General features: G+C 38.1%; 1 protein-coding gene across 13 annotated transcripts in view; it reads left to right on the forward strand.

The window, feature by feature from the left end:
• Positions 1-19576, forward strand: part of LRCH3 (leucine rich repeats and calponin homology domain containing 3) — a 62338-nt gene that overhangs the window by 10643 nt on the left and 32119 nt on the right. For all 13 annotated transcript variants that reach the window (XM_058843473.1, XM_058843472.1, XM_058843477.1 and 10 more), the window contains exons 2-6: positions 13865-14009; positions 15097-15223; positions 15765-15870; positions 16051-16187; positions 17137-17246. In XM_058843473.1, the coding sequence (XP_058699456.1) occupies positions 13865-14009; positions 15097-15223; positions 15765-15870; positions 16051-16187; positions 17137-17246 (625 nt within the window). The remainder of the gene's footprint in view (positions 1-13864; positions 14010-15096; positions 15224-15764; positions 15871-16050; positions 16188-17136; positions 17247-19576) is intronic.

Genomic DNA, 19576 nt, shown 5'->3' on the forward strand with positions numbered 1-19576 from the left:
TAACTTCAAATATCCTGCTTGACTCACATTTTCCTACTCATTTCTTTTTTTTTTTCTTTTGCTGATCACTTCCATATTTATACTGAAGTTAGATTAATCTTTTAATACCGTGCCATTTTTATGATGTTCAAATATTGCATATCAGGGCCAATTATTTTCAGTGTATAATCAGTCCTTCCAGTTTGCTGTGTGTGGTTCAATGGCTTATTTGCTATGCAAATAAGTGAATATCCAATCTGTGATTTCAAGACTCTGAAGTTTTCCAGTACCCTTGCTGCATCAAAGTCCTTTTCCTCTTACCTCCTCACAGCTTGTGCAGACATCAGGAAGTTGTTAAAGCTAAATTATTTCCAATAAATCTATTGACTAAAATTCAGGGAGTGATTTTTGTACTGGGACTATTTTCTGTTGTTTGGGGTTGGATTTCTTTGGGATTTTTTTGCAGTCTCTGACTATTAATTTGCCTCCTTTTCACCCAAGTTGGAGGCTGTTTAGCCTCTTTCTACACAAGCCTGTTATCCTAATGAGCTTTTGGGAACAGTAAGTGGATTGAATAAATATCAAATGTATGTTTTAACAATACTCATAATTTTTGATAAGAAAAAATAATAGATGGATCCAGAGGTTCACACATGGACTTACAATCTGCCAATAGTTTTAGCTCCATTTTCAAAGCTTTCTTTATGTGTTTTGCTTTAAATTGATGTTTTTAAAAGTTGATTTTTTTTTTAGTTGGGTAATTCCTTTTGTGCCAGAAGGAGCTTTATCTAAGGGGCTAGGGGGATGAGTTCATTTACTGCACACTTCCCCTCACTGTTAGCTTTGTGAAGCAGTCTTGGAAAATGAAACCCTGCTCTGCTGGAACTCAGTCAAGTATTTCAGGAGCAGCGGGCAGAAGGCAGTGTCGTGTTGCCGAGGAGCAGTGAATGCTCTCACACATCTTGAGTGTCGTGCCTGTGGCCCTGTGTTAGCAGGGGTGAGGCAGTTTCTCTGTAACTTGGAGATTTTTCCACTTGAAATTCTTACATGCTTTCAAATGAACACTTTTTAAATTACAGTTTTATATACATGTACAGCTAAAAATACCAGCAGTTGAAATAGTCATTATGAAATGGAATAATAGAGATCTCTGGAAGTGGAATTCTCCTCGTTGTTGTGCTGCGTGGGCAGTGGCTGTGCAGCTTCTCTTCTGTGGTGCAGTGTTTGTCAAGAATTTTCCTAGTAGGGCAAAAAGTTTTCATTTTCATCTGTTTGCACTGAGCTGGTATAGATAAAAGTTGTCACATGCAGAAAACTGTTTCACTGGAGGAGCTGGAGGGATAGAACCAACCAACCAAAAATTTTCAAAGTGACTACTGCAGTTAGAGATTAATTCTCATTACGGCTTAAGAGCAATGTTTACTGTTAAACCTCAACTTAAGCATTTCCCTGAAGAGGAATCAGTTTGGTTTGGATTTGAAAAAAAGAAATAAAAAAATTATTGTGGTCAGATGAGTTTGGATTTTGTTTTATAAGATATGTTTGCTTCCAACATTCATAATGTTAATTTTATTTTGCGGAAAGAAATGCATACAATTCACCTCAAATACTAATTGGAGAATGTAACAATCATTTTGATAGCCTTGCTATTAGTTTTTAGCAACCTTAGCTTTTTTTTTTTATAAAAAAATGAAGATGTATGAAATGGTGACCACCGGTCCTATAGGCCTTGATCCCCAGTAATGTCTGCATGGTGTATTTTTGACTGAAGGTGACTTTTATGGATTCCAGATTCAAGATTTATTTCATATTTTAAACATATGTTTTGGCAATTGCTGCCATTTATCTCCTGGTTTGACTGTTCCCTCTGATATGGGATATTTTCCATGCATATCCTATACTGTTGTTTTATTTCTTGACACTAAAATGGCTTGTACTGCACAGATGACTTTGTAAGACTCCAGCTCTCTTTCTAGAATTCTGGCAATAATTGTCCTATTGAAATTGAAACACTGCTTGTGTAAAGTGTAACAGGCTTTTTTTTGTTAGGGATGATGTCAGCATGAGAGATGGCCTCAAGGAGCCATTAAAAGAACATAGGACTTTTGACTGTTGGACTTTATTGACTTTTCTCCTCAGTAAAATACAGTTCTGCAGAAGACGGATCAGTGTCTGCAGTGGTATGAGACATATTTGGTGACTTTTTACTGTGCAGACTGATGAAGCTGTATCTGAGTGCTATAAATACAGAGTCACTCTATTAAGAGTGTCAGAGAAATGCAGTAATAACTGGCATAAAATTTTATAGAAATGCTTGTCTTTCTCTGAAAGTAATTGGTCTTTTTATGTGAAATTACTCACTTTGCTTTTTAGGACCTTTGAATTTTCAGTTCTGTTTTGTTTCTAACTCTTCCCTTAAGACATTTTGAAATGTATTCACAGCTAGCGTTTTTTTCTTTATTGTCTGTCCATCTACTGCATACTTTATTCTATAATTCTATTTAAAATGTTGTGGAAAAAAAGTACTATAGTAATACATTTTGAACTGATTGGATTGGTGAAATATGTAGGGGGAATATGCAGAATTAATGTGACAATAAGTAAATAGCAGCTGTTATATTAGCTGAATTAGTTATATGTGAAAATGCTTGTAGATGGAGAATCTTATGTCCAGTATTAAGATGAATTGAATCTTTTAGTAAAATAAATAGATTAATGGTAGAAATAAGAAGTCTTTGTTAGTTGCATTTTGTGTTTCCAGCCCTCCTGACTGACACATTCCTCCTGCTTTTATTCCATGCCAGGTTGTCCTTCCCCAAGTTACAGTTTACTCACAGAGCCATTAGAATGGCTGAATATATATGAGATATTTTACTGATTTACTGAGATGAAAGCCAGGGCAGAACATCCAGCAATGTGACAGTACCACACAAGCTTCCTCACTCACAGTCTCTTCAGGTGTGACTCTGATAGTCATGAACAGATTACTGAGGGTCATTTATCAATGTAGTCAGTGTACCTGCGATGCCTAAGCTGGGTGTGGAAGGACCACCTTGGACAGTGTAAATGTATTCAAAAGGCACTGCCTTGCAGGGTTTTTCTAGCCTGGCTCAGTCCTTCCTAGAGGTCCTTGACACTTTCTGTCAGCAACGTCATTGCCTATGGCTGCACACTCTGCATTAGATTTCATATTAACCTGTGGTATTGCTTTTTCCTGGTTATCTGACCCTTCCTTCCCCTCCTTTTTATGAAAAACTGAATTTTGGCTATGGATTTTAAACCACAGACTATGGTATCTAGCATAGTATCTGAAAGTCTTATCATGGAATGGAGGAACTAATATTTATCATATTCTTGATTTCCTGTCTTTGTTTTGTGAGAAGCTGTATGTGCAGTATAGTTTCTTGGCAGGAGTCTTTTCTATTTTTCATATCTGCTTCTGTGCATTGCCTTTCATTCATACTGCATGCTCTTATGTTTTCCATGTAAAATCAGAAAAGAGAGAGAAATGGGTTTGAGGAGATGATAATGTGCGTGAAGACCTTGAAGCCCTCTGAGTGCTTACATGACCAGTCTCTGGATCATGAGAAAAAAGTGGTACTTTTAACTTGCAGAAGTAAGGAAATGTAAAGTTGCCCAGAGAGCACAGAGCCTTCTCTCCTCTTGCTGAGAGCAGCTATCTCCCCGTTCACTGGCTCAGCCCTTGCTCTGGAGGTGGCAGCTTGCACTGTATCTTGTACTAAAGCTTGTTTTTGAATACAACTTACCATGATGTGAGGACAAGCATAACAACATTAGCAAGCTTTTAATTAAAAACAAGACAAAAAATATGTATTGACTTGACTTTCAAATTCATCATTCCAACTCGAGCCTGCAAAAGAATGTCTTAAACCAAGCTTTTTCTCAGCACCTTGCCACATTAGTTCCTGTTTCTGCATGACAGCTCAGCTCCCCCCTGCACTACAAACCAGATCACTAAGAACAAGTTGCTGTAAGTTACAGACTGACAGCCAGGTTAGTTCTGCCCCTGTGGACATGACAAGTTATGCTCAAGTCCTGAGCCATCAGTTGTCTTGAAGTGTTCATTGAAAAGTGAAGAGATGTCAAGAAATATGAGGAATTGTTTCCTGATTGGGAGAGGCCATATAAGGGGGAGATACGTTGATGTTTTTGGAGGAGCAAGTCCATATAGTGATATTTATTCTCCGTGGTCCTGAGTGTGAGAACTGAGAAAAGCAGATGTTTTAGATAAAAATAGATGATGAAGAAATACAGAAGAGGTAAATTTTGTTTTTTGTATGCTGGGAATCAAAGCAGCAAGTCTGAACCATGTAATGATTTTAAATGATTGTGTTGCAGTGAGACACAAAACAAGCTTAGTCTCCTTTGTTTTAGCCAAGATGGTTGCATAATGCTTCAAGAAAATTGAATGCTTAAATAATGAAGACTTTGATCTAATTCAATTCAAAGTAATGTCTGCTTAGAAAATCCTGATGAAAGATTTTATTTCAAAAGTTGTTTTCTTACTTCTCCTTTTCTCAACTCTTTGTTAAGGCAAGGCTTCAACTTATTTGTCAAAGTGCTGATAACAGATAATTTAAGGAAATTGTGCTGCCAAAGGAAGCCACTGCCCTCGTATATTCACTAGAGAGACAGTTCATCTAAGTCCTCCCCAAGTTAGCTTCAGGCAGAATTTGCAAGAGTAGATTAAACAACTTCAAAAATCATGTGAGCTAGCTTGACGGTTTTTCTTCCTGATGTGAATTGTGAAATGCTCACACAAGCATTGCAGAATCAGTAGCACACAGCAAAGGGCCACTAGGGAGGACCCAGGAGAAGAGATAGTTTTAAACCAGTAAAGTCAGATCCCAGAGGGTGGGGATCTCCACAGCTTTCAGATATCATTAAACTGTCCTTATTACACTGTCTAAAAGGCCAGACATGAGGGTTTCATGTTATGATTTGACTTTTTTGTTGTTGTTTTAGTTTTAAATCAGCAAGGAGTAGTTTTGGGTCAAACCTAAACAGCTTCTTTTAAACCAGTTTTATCAATGAAGGGGTGTGTGCTGCCATACCAGCTTTGTCAGTGTAGTCCAAAGGCTGCTTTCCTTGGAGATAAGTACCGTGTCTGTGTTTCTGCATAAAAAAAGCAGAGGGGCCTGCGCTGCAGCTGGACACTGAGGAACTGAGCTTCCCCAATTTAACCAGCTTTGGTGAGCTGGAGACTCCAGTTCATTTACTCAGTGTTAGGTCTTTTGCAACGTTGCTTCTCCAGCTTTCGCTTAGTTTAGTTTGCTTGGCTTTAAGTTTTGGAGCTACTTGAAAGATAGGCGTGATTTTGATGTTGGTTGGGTGCCAAGTTTAGTGAGGAAAGGCAGTGAAATTGCTAGAAGAGAGAAGATTGGGGGGGGGGGGTACGTTTCTCTGGGAAGTTGGAAGCAGAGCACATGTGAAAACTTCTTTAATCACAAACCCCATGTGAAGGGGTTAGAATTAATTCCTGTTTTCAGACATGGATAAACAGTTCCACTTTGCATCATCTCTGCTGTAGCAGTAGATGAGTTGCAGTTTGTATTCAGTCTGTAATCTGTCCTGTTGTTTACTGGCCAGTCATAAGGCCCAGCTGGCAGGTCACCTGACTTCCTTCTGCCTCCCTTTTAAAGCTACTGAAAATCTCGCCCTGCTCATCTAAAAAGTAGTTTCATCTCACTCTCAAAGTGTTTGCTTTGTTCCACTGTGTGCCATCCTTAAAACACCATGGTGTGCACACAAGGACATACCATGCTGTGTACTGAGGTATGTACCATAATGAGCAAAATTTGGGAATAAATCCCTGATCACAGTCCTGTATTTGCTACTCTGAAAAGACCTGTTAGAAGACCGTTAGACCTTATTAGAAGTGTTTGTGAATTACGGAACAACAAAAAAATAAAAGCAGTTTCGTGGTTGTTACTAACCAGTTAGTCCAAATCCTAGCTAGTGCCACAAGTCCTGGTCTTACTGTTTGATACTCGTAAAGCCACATTCTCATCCTCTCCATTGTGTTGGTGTTAGAGATTATTCAACTGCAGCAGGAGCTGGATCATGTCTCAGAAGGGCTGAAAACTTTGTGGCTTTGGTTTTATTCAGGATTTGTTCTCAGTCATGAGACCCAACTGGCAGTGTGGCTGCACAGTCAGGAGTGCTGGTGCAAGGGAGAGGAGGTAACACAGCCTGTGAGGAGTTGCTCCCTGGGTTCCAGTGGCTGACTTGAAGCCAGGGTCTTCATTGAATAATGAATAAGTAAAAGTTAAAGTAACAGTTTGATCCATTCAGGCTACAGATTTTTCTGCTCTGGAGCCCACTAGAGAAAAAGCAACTGGAGTTGGAATATGAAGAGTTTTCAGTTCCTTGCAGAGCCTGGAGCTTGTCACGCTTGCCTACTCTCCAGTAACCACACAAGAACGACTATGTAATGGTGTTCTGTAGTTATCACTGTCTGTTTTTTGTTTTCAATAAACAAACATTCCTTGCAAAAGGAAAATGAAATAATTTTGCAGAGGAAGTGGCATTGTATTCTAGGTTGTTACCCTCGTTAGAATGTTTATCCTCTTCTTGCAGTATTCAGGTGGCTCCAGTGAGACATCATGCTTTCCTTGGAAATGTGCTTTCTTGTCAGTGGTTATACAGCAGATTACATTAAGGGCAGGATTGTAAAATATGTGTGTGTATTTAGTCAGTGTTTTTTACAGTGACACCTGTGAGGTTTTCATTTATGTGTAAAAGAGAAAGCTAAACTACAGCAAATATGCATTAAAATCATGTGGAGAGAAAAAAGGGAGTTGGTGTTGGAGTGGGAGTGTTAAGTAACCTCCCACAGGAGTGGTGTTCATAATCTTCTGTTTTCCTCTTTGATCCCAGGTCTAATTGAGTTTTCTTATTTAGTATAATGAAAGTTCTTACAGATCTTTGTATATCGATTTTTCTAGTCTTAAGAGCAAATGGTGAATGTTGCAGAGACTAGGCCAGGTAAGAGAGTTGTACTTGTTTAATTTTTTTTTGGTTTTATGTGATGTGTTTTAACAGAAAAGGGTTGCCAAAATACCCTAGTGTAGTTCAAGTAACTTGGAAACCGGATTCTACAAATTTCCCTTGTGTGACTGTTCTTAAGATGCTCCTGTGTTAGAAAATAAAAAAGCCACCCAGGTTTCATCTGGTAATCTAGGTGCTGAAGGAAAAGAAAAGGTAAAGGATTTGGCCATACTTCTCTCTTCATTAAAATTGCTTCAAGCAAGGGATTTGAGGGAGCTCTTTAGAGAAGTGAGGGTTTTTCTTGTTTTTTAAAAGCTTTGGCAAGAAGCTTTGTTATTTGTATTGAATGTTCCAAAATAAAAACGTAGCCAGAGGAAATAGCATCTGTGAAACCTTGATTCACACATGTGAAAATTGACAATGATTTGGCAGTGATTTGAAGCAGGTTTTATAAAGGACAGTTTAGCAACCTTGGTTAAAAGCTACAAACCTTGTATTCAGCACTCAAGGCAGGAAATCCAGAGGACCCATTTCAGTGTGATGTGTAATCTTCCATGTGTGTTGCATGTCATGCAGTGAATTCTCAGGTTGGTGGAACAAGTTTTGGTGGTCACTCTGCATTCCAGATGTAGCACCACCAAATCAACATTTGGAAGAAACCTTTGCCTTGTTTTCTGGAACTGCAGAAATCACAGCCTGGGCATAGTGCCAAAACCAGCAGGTTGGAGATTCTTGGTTACAAACTGTTAGTTCATGGAAATGGTTAAAGTGCAGTTTAATGCTGCTGGTGCTGCTGCTGAGTAGGAATCTGATCATGCATATCAAGCATGGATCTGCTGAAAACTGAAATGTGATAAATGTATCAAGGATGGATCATGTCTGAACCTAATCTTCCTTCATGAAATGCTGGAAATTGAAACTGGAAATTCTATATTTCATTACAGGGCTACAGAAATAATCATGGTGAAAAGAGTCTTCATTAAATCTGTTCTGTGGGTATTCTGGCTTGGGCAGTGTGGCTGTCATTGGCAGTTTACCTGGGGAAAACACAGAAGGAACAAATGCATTTTGCTACAGTAAATGCCGCCGTAATAGTTTACACAAATGGTATCTTGATACCTGGGAAAATAATTGGGAAAAGTTCAGGTTTGACAGGGCTGGCAGGTAGAAGGTGAGTCAGGAGATGACATTTTTGAGGTTTGTTTTAAATTAGGGTATGGCAGAAGTGGTAGTCTTGTATCACAGCAGGCAGGAAGAGGTAAAGTCATCCCTCCTGTGTCAGGAAATCCTACAGGTGTGAAATGAAGCTCAAAGGTTGCCAACATTTTCAGTGTTTAGAAAGAAAAACATTCCCAGTAACTGAGTACAGGGACCAACAGCATCAGAAGTATATCACAGAGGTATTCTCTTACGATGATTTCTGGTTTCCTTGTGCAAGAAAAGTCACTACCATAATACCAGTAGCTCATCTGCCTGGGGCTATGCTTTCATTATATTCATTTTCTCTTAGCTTTATGGGACTGTTTCCTAAAAGTCAGCAGCATCATAAGGATTGTTGCTCTTAGGTTATCAAGTGTTTGAGAAGTGAAAAAAACCAATTCATAAAACCAGGATAAATACGCATGCATTTATTTAGCTAGTAGAATGAGTGACAGACTAAAAGTGGAGCTGAGGCTTGAATAATAATGTGCCTCAATTCCATTTGGAAATATTGTTCTAATAGACTTGATTCTGAAAGTCAGAATTCAGCAATCAGATGGCATCAGATTCCTCAAAAGATTGTTTTAGTGACATAATCTGGGCCGAACCTAAGCAGTCACTTTCCAGGGAGCAGTAGCTGTAAATGAGCTGTTCTAGTGAGTTGCTTTCCATGTCATTGAGACTACATCACCCAATTCAAGGATATTCTTAGGTTTGATGGTGTTTTTGTTGTTATCAGTGTGGAACTGTGGAGTTGGCTTCTGGTCTTTAAGTTGTGTATGTGGGAAAAAAAAAAAAGGCTGTTTACAGATTTCTGGATTCTGGTATGTTTTCTTAAACAGCTGTGCCTTCTCCTCCTAAAATGGATGTGATTTGTTTGTGATGCCTTTTGCCTTCTGTCACTGTATTGGCTGTCAGCCTCCTGGTCATTGATTGGCTTCTTTAATTATTCATAAAAAAATACATTTTCCTCTGTCAGCTGCCAGCTCATATGTCTTAGATTTGTCTGTTATTAAAGGAAAACCATTAATGTGCTTTCATGCTACAACACATCTCATAGTTTTTGGGAAAATAGAACATTTACTTGCAATACAAATGAAGTCATTCTAGCTGAGGGCAGTCTATAGCCATCAGTGTCACCATTGGGATTCAGATTAATTCACAGATACCAGGGTTGTTGCATCACTGCAGCAAGTTCATGGCTGACATCACACAGCTAAAAAGGGGTTGTTTTGGAGCCATCTTACATCATGGGTGGGAGCCCACAGCTGACAGTGTCACAATCTCTCTGGCTACACCAGTGTTGCCAGTGGGTGTTGTGGTTTTGAATAGACAGCCAAAATCTGGGCTTTGTTGGTTTAAAATTAAAAAAAATTGAAATTCATTGTGTGTGGGAAACACGTGCAGATCTCTGATGATAAAATGCAGATTTTTATCAACAAAATTTTGTATCAAAGCCCAGGTCTAGAGCTGTCTGCTTTTGTCGTATCTAATGGGAATGAGAGCAGAAGCCCCTATTCCCGTCACAACAGGATTAGTGGACTGATCCCATTAACATCTCGTGGTGAATTGGAATTCACCACCACCCAGCTGGTGTGAGTGCCAGCAACACTGCATACCCCATACCTTGCACACTGCATCTTTATGCATCACTGATTATCCTCTGGAGACAGGATTTGTGTTACAGCTGAAGTTAAAAATGTGTGAACAGAGCCCTGCTAATGTTTTATGTTAGAGGAACATTCTTCTTTGAACAGGAGGAGTTTGCATTTAATGCTAAATGATGGAATTTGAAGCATAGTGTATCTCTAGTCACATTTAACATTGGATTTGCTGGCTTTCTCCACAGAATACCAATTAAGATGGAAAAGGTTAGTGATCTGACTGTTCTGAGATTTCATTTTATATCTGTACTGTTGGCTTTTTTATCTTTCACAAAGAGCTTAGTTCCAAAGAATGCTTCCCCTTTGCCAAAATGCCACATGATCTTGCCTTCAAGGAAACACATCCATTTTTAGTAAACTAGGAGAGCCTTTTTTAGAAAAAAATATTTCAGATGACAGTGATTTTAACCACGAAAGGTGGACACAAATGAGTTAATCCTAGCTCAAATTATAACAGCTGTATTTCATTCATATTATTATTCATAATTAAATTCAGTATTTGTGCTTTTAAGGGGGGAAGTAGTAATTTGTTTTTTGTAGTTTAAGATATGAGAAGCAGCAAGGGTGTGCACCTACATGTTAAAAAAAAAATAACCTGCATCGCCTCAATTACTTCTTGTTGAAAAATATGAAAATTTAAATAATATCTCACTACAACATCTGTTATTTTCTCTGAGAAATAGAAATCTTCACAGAAATTTTAGTTTACACAATAATTTGTGCTGTAATACCTTTCTGTTTTCTGGTTGTTGAAGTTCTTTCATGCACACATTAGCAGAAAAATGACCAAAATAAGTCTTAATTAAATCAGGGTATTAATTGGTAGTTTAAATAAAATACCTTAGTTTTTTCCTTTACCTCACTTCCACTTTCTCTTTTGAAAAAACACCAGCTAGTGCTGTGCTGCTGAGCAACAAATACATGAATAACCACTCAGTGGAATGTTTTCCTTATCTTCTCGTTTTGTTATAGCTGTGCCTCTCATTCAGGTGTTTTTGAGGAAGATGATGGGAGAGAGGATGGAATTGCTGAATTGTTTCATGACTGTTGTATTCTGCCCTGTTTCTAGTCACATTTAAGGTCTACTTTTCTGGCATGGGGAGGATTCTGGAGAAATTGAACAAAATTCTAAAATGTCACTGAATCTTAGGGATGCAGTGTTCTGGACTTTGGGACATTCAAATACTTATTGAAGGTTGTGGGGGGACAAGGCAGGGATTGCAAATAACCAAAAGCAGTTCTTCAATTCGCAGATTCTGAATTCACACTGTGTTTTGTCATATGTTGCTTCTGTTTAATTCTCAAATCAATTCTCAACTCTTGTTTTCGTTTAGTTGTTCTTTTCCTAGTGCTTGCCTGTTTTTATGGTCCTGGCTGACCCTCCCTCTTGGTTCCCTGTTTGGGCACATGAAATCACAGATGCTGTGTATAAGACAGCATTCTCGTGGCCATCGTGAGTAAAAATGCTTTAAACTTATTAACCAAACTTGTAACTGGATAGACCAGTTTGGAATGATTTAAGAGACTGTACTGCCACATCAAAATTCAGCTGATTTAATCTGTTTTCCATTGAATGTCTACTTTTAAAACAGAATGCCAAGTTTTTAAAATCACTGTAGAGTGAGAGAAGTCTGGAAAAACCTATTCATTGGTGCTAACCAGCTTTGGTGTCTCTCTTCTATCACACTCTGAGCTCATTTGTTGCTTAAAAAAGTGTATTTTCATTTCTTCATACCTAGCGTTATTTTTGCAGGGAGTTATTTCTGTAGCAGTACTAAATCATGGTTCAGAATATGTGAAGTTCTTGACTGATTCATGCCTTATGGTCAGCACAATGTGTAAAAAATAGATTTTAAATGTTCTTTGGTAAGGTAAAGTGAATTTGGTAAGGCAAATGAGAATTCTCATATTTGTGGTTAAACCCTTTCCAAAACAGAGTAGAAAGAAACTTTTTGTCACTTTTCTGCCAGAAAATAGGGCTCACTACTTGGGAAGCCCGTTTCTCTGGTAAAATGGGTGGAATTCAAACTGCCTTTGCCAGCACAGCTGTGTGAAGGAGGGATAAAGCTGTGAGCTGAGGGGTGCTCGTATGTTGTGAGAGAAGTGCTGGAATTCAGAAAATTTTACAACTTAAATGTAAACCAGTGTTGTAATAATTCTTTAAATAGGTTGTTAAACATCAAGTCAATGTGGGAAATAAGTATTTTTTTCTAAACTTCTCTTGCTTGTTTCTTGTCTTCTCTGAAATAATTTGCATTCTTCTCTCTTTCTTGCACATACAATTGTATTGTGAAACCTCTTAGCAAGTTGTGGGGATGGCAGATAATTCCAATGTGGTTAGCTGCGCTTGGTAGCAATGTTTCAGGATGGCTTATGTTGGGACAGTATGATTGAAACCTCTCTTCTCCTGTTACATTTTACAACAATGTTGGCACACAGAGCTCCCAGTAGGCATGGCGCAATTTTGGACACCACGTTGTAGCGCAGCGCTAAAACTCTGCTTTAAATCTGCTGAAGCTCTACAGCTTGGAGGGGAGGGCTAGAGTGGCTGTCATTTTCAGTAAATCATTAATTAGAATTAAACTATGGAAGTAAAGCAATAGGGAACTTAGGACATGCTAGAGCACTCTGGGAGATAGTGCAGAATAAGTATTCACTGCTTAAATTCTTGGAAGAGTATGCTGTGTTCTGCAGGATATATACAATTACTTTATTGACTCCTTTGTTACCTATAGATTCTTAAGCAGGTTCTGATCAGTCCAATTAATTTGCTGCTTCCACTTAAGCTGGAGTTCAGTGAGTACTTTAAAATGCCGAAAATATTCTCTGCCAGCAAAATAGGGATTCTTCTGCCTGCACCAGCATTTTTCCCTGGTTCTGGCATAGGGTTTGTGGGAGAGGTGATCAGAAAACCAGTATATTTCTGATCAGGTTCTCTCACACACTGGCAGTGCAAAACACCCAGGACAAGCTGTAGAGATAGGAAAATTCTGCTTTGGCAGTAGCAGGAAGCAGGATCCATCACAATGATCTTTATTTGCACTGATGCATTTATCTGCTATTTTATCTGGATTAGCAAATGGTAAGATCAGAATGTTTATAGAATCTGTCTAGCAATCTGTAAGTGCAGGTTTTTCTTCACTGTTGGAAGAAAAGGGAAAAAAAAGGGAAAAATGTTTTCTTTGTCACAAAAAGTAGAAAAGTAGGGCTAAGATATCAAACTGCTTTCTATCATAAAATAATAAAACTATTCTAGATATGAAATGCAAACTTATTGCTGACTTCTATCATTTTGTTGTTGTAACTCCCACTATTAGAGCTGTCGGAAATATTCATTTAAAATGTTGTTTTTTTTGAAATCAAGTTTAGACATGTTGAAGCTGAGGTCATGTTTGAGCCTGATACCAGCTGGAAAGAAGCACTTTGTGTTTGTGTATGGGGGGTGTAATTTTTCGCTTATTTCTTCTTTTAAAAATTTATTGGTGGACAGACAAGGGGTTTCGTTATGTTCCGCACGAGCTTTTTGTATTGGTGGATTAGAAGTTTCCATTACTTTCATGCTTTCTTACCTGTGTGTACCCTGCTGAACATTATATCCAGCACAGTCCCTGCTGTACCGAGCTTTTGTCATAGCTGGAGGTTGGGTAATGCTTCTATCAGAGCTCAGAGCTGGGAGTGTCAGGAAGTGGGGAATGTAGGTGTGTGTCTGTAAGAACTGCCCTTTGGCATTTATAAGCAGCAGCTTTCCTTGATCTTTAAGGAAAAAAGAGCCCTTTGCAAGCATTATTTATCACAGTGCAGCTTGTGAAGGAGAGTAATGCTCATGGATATTTTGTGCCCATAGACTGGTAATTTGAACTGTCCAAGGAAAAATATTGATTCTTCAAGTATTAACATTTGGTAGGTATTTTGGTTAAACTTCTTTAACCAAAGCAACCTTGCTAAGCAAGGAACTTAGTCAAAGTTCTAAGGCAGCTTTACTGAATCTTTCTTTTTTTCCCTCCCTTCAGACTTGTCACGGAACAGACTGTCGGAGCTTCCAGCAGAAGCCTGTCACTTTGTCTCCCTTGAGACTCTTAATCTGTACCAGAACTGCATTCGTTATATCCCAGAGGCTGTTTTGAACTTACAGTCTTTAACATTTCTAAATATCAGGTAAAAGTTGTCTCAAAAATTTTGCTTTAGCATGATGATATACATTTTGGTGCATCCATAAGTAATGCTAACTTTTTGTGTTGTATATAATTTGATCAAAGCAACCTGAACCAGTCTTACCCACTTAAGTGGATCAGGGAATATGAGGATTAAGCAGCAGCTTGTAGAAGAGGAGTATGAAGAAAAAAAGCTAATTCCAGCTTGAAGGAATAAATAAATTCTACTAGTTTCCATGTGAAATATTGTGGTAGAGCTTATGCATAGTCTTTGCAAAGCTGTTCTCAGCAGCTGAATAAGGGTTATGCAATATCCCTTTACCTTCACTGTACTGGTGGCTTTGGAAGAGCTTTCTCAAGCATTAAAACTTCTCTGCCAGCATTACAAGCAAATTACTGCAACTTGGCCTCTTGATGAAATCCAAATATGTACAGCATCTTCCATTTGTAGAGGGTCTTTTAGTAGATGTGGAAAGTTTCTCTTCAGAAATTGGCTGAGATACCAATTAAAAACTCTCAGGCTATTTCTTTCTGCTGTTATAAGCAGACTAAATTGACAAAAGTATATTTCTTTATTTTCTTTTCTATTGATGTGAAAATTGTACAAATAGGTTGTGAATCAGATATGGATTTTCTAGTGCTGTATCTCTAGTAGGTACAGTACCATTATTATCCTTAATCAGAAATACACTTCAAATATTCAGTGTCTCATGACTTTCTCTGTGGCATTTCATGTGTGCTGACCTGTAGTGCTACCCATGAGGAAAGCTTTTGCACTCAATCCAAACATACTCCTTTGTGACAGAGCATGGCCAGTTATCAGAGGCACCTGAAAGGGCACAAAAACATCACATTCCTACACACTGAGTTCAGAAGCCTCTGATCAGCCTTGATACTTGATATTCAGAGTTTGTTCACACATGACTAGATAAAGCAAGTAATGAAGAACAGCCTCATAGAGCTACTTTTGAAGTAGTTGCATGAAAACTGATTTGATCATCTAAGTAGAGTGTGCTTTTTTTATGTGTCTTACATTGTATGAATATTTCTCACTAGACTTCTGATTGTTTTGTTTTCTTTCTGTCCAAAAGTCGAAACCAGCTTTCAACATTGCCAGTACACCTCTGTAGTCTACCACTAAAAGTTTTGATAGCAAGTAATAATAAGTTGGTTTCAATACCTGAAGAAATTGGACAGCTCAGACAGCTGACAGAGCTTGTGAGTATACACTTGATTTCCAACTATTATTATTCTGCTCTTGGCCGAAGGATGATCTGTTTCTGCCACGGTGTCTCTCTAACTGTGTTTGGTATTGTACAGAGGTGTTAGAAAAGAGTTTCAAATACTCAGAGATTTTAAAAGAATTTTATGTGAGGGAAAGATGCACTGGAGAGCAAATGATCCATGTCAATTTAAATGCCTTCTCTATTCTAGAAAGGAAGGCCTGGTGGAATTAGAGTTCTTGATATGTTTGTTTCTGGCAGAAAGCTTTTATATAGCAAGATTTGCGGTCTGAAATACTATGGAGTAACTTGAAATAAATTTCTATAAATCTGAATGCTTAATATTTTAAAGGTTTTATTTCCCCTTGTGTTTAAATGAGAACAATGCTTCATATCAGAAGTGAGATTGAATGAGTATATGGATCTGAGGTGTTAGAGAAATAGCTGCCTTTTCCTTTCACTTCCTAAACAGAGCTGCATATTTTAATTAACAGGCACTCAGACAGTGGTAACTCATTTTTTGCTCTTCTTTGTAGGATGTGAGCTGTAATGAAATACAGACAATACCTCCACAGATTGGCAATTTGGAATCCTTGCGAGACCTTAATGTCAGAAGAAATAATTTGGTGCGTTTACCTGAAGGTGAGAAAACAGCTGTCAGTTATAGCAGCAGAAACTTCAAACTTCTCTGTTTTCATTCCCTTTTTTTCCTCTGAGAGCTGAAAGCAGCTAGTTGTTTTGTGAAACACATATTTTTATACTTTCATTTTTTTCTCACACTCTTTTAACCTTCTGAATTTTATCTTTGTTTTCTATCTCCAGAGCTTGCTGAGTTGCCTTTGATTCGATTAGATTTCTCCTGCAATAAAATAACAACAATACCAGTTTGTTATAGGAACCTCAGACATCTTCAAACCATCATGTTAGAAAACAACCCTCTCCAGTCCCCCCCTGCACAGGTAAACTGCAGCTACAAAATCAGAAAACTAGTTCAGCTAGCAAGGGCAGAACTAAGTCATAAATTGAAGGATTATATTACGTATTTGTTATTTAAGAACAAGAGGACTTAAAATAAATTCTGTTGTCTGTAAGTGTTAAATATGCAGCACAGCTTGAAAAATCCCTTTACTGTATTCATAGTTTCTGGTGTGGAGTATTACAAAAATTCTGTTAATGTTGGCTTGAATATTTCTGCTTTCAGCATAGGGGAGAGGAAGCTCTGCTAGGCAAGACTGATTTTCTGCCACTCAAATGTCAAAATTTTGACTGAGGCCTTGGTGATGCAGGTTGCTGGTCCACTTTGCAGCAGAGTATTTAAATTGGCCTTTGAGCTAGAAACTGCAATATTTTTAGTGACTAATTTGATTTTCAATGTGGGTATATGAGCCTCTGAGTATTACAGGTTCTACTGTGAGCTGCTGCCCCAGAGTCAAGAGGGGCACTTGATGAAACTTGCAGTTTCAGTGGGGTTTTGCTTTCCTTGTGAAAGCAGAGACAGCTGTTACTGCCTTCATTGACTATAAATTTGAGCTGGCTTTGGCAGTCTGCCACTGCCATTCAAATCTGGGTAAGGGTGGGATGCATCTGTTCTGATGCCAAGGGTATAAATTCTAGTACTTGTAAATGCTTGTGTCTTGTTTGCATGATGAAATTTCAGCATCCAGCTTACAGAGTAGCCTGCAGACCAGATGTACTTGGAAGACAGCTTCCATTTGTCTATTACAGGCATCCCATGATACTCCACTATAGCTGTTCCTCTAAAATGCCATGAGCTTGGAATAAAAGATACACTGGTTGATGTAAATGTGCTCATTTATTATTATTCTCAACTGCATCTTGAATGTCTGTAGTGGACTTCGAAAATGCACTGTCAAGTCATACTTACATTATTTTTTAATTTTTTTCCAGATATGTATAAAAGGAAAAATTCATATATTTAAATACCTGAACATAGAAGCATGCAAGATAGCTCCAGACTTGCCTGATTATGATAGGAGACCCATGGGATTTGGATCATGGTAAGTTTTGCACAAGCCACAATTCCCAGTTTTAATAGCATTCAGGAAAATTTTGTCAGTCCACCCTGAGTTTATTAAAAAAAAGAGTCAAGGATTGTTTTTTGGCAAGTGCATTGAGGTGGCTTTGAAAATATTGTTTATGGTATTTCATGGTGCATTATAGCACCGTACCAGTGTGCAAGAAGTGAGAAGTGGTTCAGGAGATGACCTGGGCAGTGTGATGTGAAAGGCAGTGTCAGAGCTGATATGCAGTGAAAAGAGAGTAATAATAAACAATACAGGGGGCATGCTCCCATGTTGTTAACCTGTGTGTTTAGTTTACAGGATCTTAAAATTTTCCACAGACTTACTGAATCATATCCCAGCTGTGATTTTTAACCTTTTGTACAGAATTTTACAATGGCTGTGCTCAAACTGCAGGTGTAAATGCTGATCTTCACCCTGTTAGTAAACTGTTATTTTTGGCAAGCTTTCACTTGGCACTGCTGCTTGGCATTGTAACACAAATATTGGAACAGTCAGCCATATCAGCTACTCAATTAAGATGTCTAGCAAAAAGCAGGAGTTAAGATTTATTTCTGTTACATGGTACAGGAGTCAGTGAAGTATGAAACTGAATATATATAAAAATTACTTCAGTCATCTTGGAAGGTAGTAATAACATGTGGAGGAGTAAGTTGCTGAAGTATGAACTGCTGCCTTAGCAGCAATAGAACACAAATCAGGGAGCTGCACAATAAATCATCATGAGTCAGATTTATGAAAGAAGAATTTGCATGAGGGACTGACAGAGTGATTCCTCATCAGCACTGAATGTCATAAATTCCTGTTCTAGATGAGGTCAACATATGAGCATGTCAAGGGTTAATCGATTTCCAGTACAAGTTGGTGCAGATGGTTTCTGCATAATACTGAAGATAACTGTCCTTTTTCTGGAAGGAAAAGGCTCTAAATGAGAAAATGTCATGATCTGCTTAGCTCTAAAATAGTTTGTTAATTTTTAAGAGAAATTCAAAATCAAGCTGTATGCTTTTACTGATTGTTGTCTGTAGTTGTATATTGCTCTGGAAATTTTCATAAATTGCTTTTGTGAAATGAGAAGAATTAATATATTTTAATCATAGCTTGGAATTGTAAGTGTAAAAATAAGGGCAGAAGGATGAAGGAACTAGTTGAGGATGCTTTGTTTAGAATTTTTACCAGACTAAGCAGTATGAAATGAGCTTCAGCTGGCTTTTCTTTAGCTGTATTTCTGTACCCAAGAGGAGATAAGAGTTGGTGATAGAATTATTTGTTGTTACTGTGCTGTTTAGGGCATTTAGTGTTGCAGCTGATTCCTTCCATCTTCATGTACGTATGAAAGAACTGTCTGTGAAGCAGAGCACGTATTAGGAGAAAATTATAGAATGACCCAGTGGAAGAGAGAATTCCCAGTTATTATATTTTTATGTAATTTGTGATGAAAGAAATAAAATCCTTCAGCTGTGATACTGTTAGTAGTCCCAGGCAAGGCACAAGAACTTTGTGTTTGTAATCTTTAAAGGTGACGAGTAGAACTAAGGTATCAGTCAGTCCACCTAGACTTTGTTGCTGGTTTATCAGATCAGCTTGGTGTAATACCATGCAGGTTGAGAGTCTTAAGTGGTAGAGACTCTTAAAGTTTAAGGAAGTTTGTGTCATGCTGTCAGTTCACTCTTGATCAAGCATTTTTAATAGCAAGGCTATTGATACTTCTAATAAAACAAGATACTCTGAAATATCATGGCAGTAAGTGTGGGTTGGAGGTTCTAGCACAGCTAATTGACTGTTTTAGCCTTGTCAATTTATATCAAACTGTTTAACCAGAAACTGTATGTTTCAGTCCTTTTCTAAGCATAAGTTATGTGAAATTTATCTTGCTGCAAGTCTGTTCAGCTGCAACAAGCCGGTCTCATTTGCAACAGTGAAACTCAGAGCATCTCAGGTTGGTGCTGGAGGGGATGAGATTGAAAGGAGGCAGATCTGTGGAAGCTGTGTAGCAATTGTTGGCAGACTGGTATAGTCTGGAACTTGAAGCTTTAAAATACCAAGTACTCACAGGTGAACCATTATAGTGAATATTCTGTGACTGTTCTGGCTTACAGGACGTAAAGATGTAGCTTTTAGTGTGACTTGGAAATGGCAGCAAGTATTGTCTTTCATTGTTGGTTTTAGCAGGCATTTGGCTTCTCATCCTTTGATTTCATGCCTTACACAGCTTCCTATAAGCTGTAGTTGCCCCAAAATGCTATGATCTGTCCAAGTGCCTAATGGTTGTTCCTTGTGGCTTGTTGGTCAGGGAGGAATAAAAA

Source organism: Poecile atricapillus, chromosome 8 (assembly GCF_030490865.1).
Source record: "Poecile atricapillus isolate bPoeAtr1 chromosome 8, bPoeAtr1.hap1, whole genome shotgun sequence".
Lineage (NCBI taxonomy): Eukaryota > Metazoa > Chordata > Aves > Passeriformes > Paridae > Poecile > Poecile atricapillus.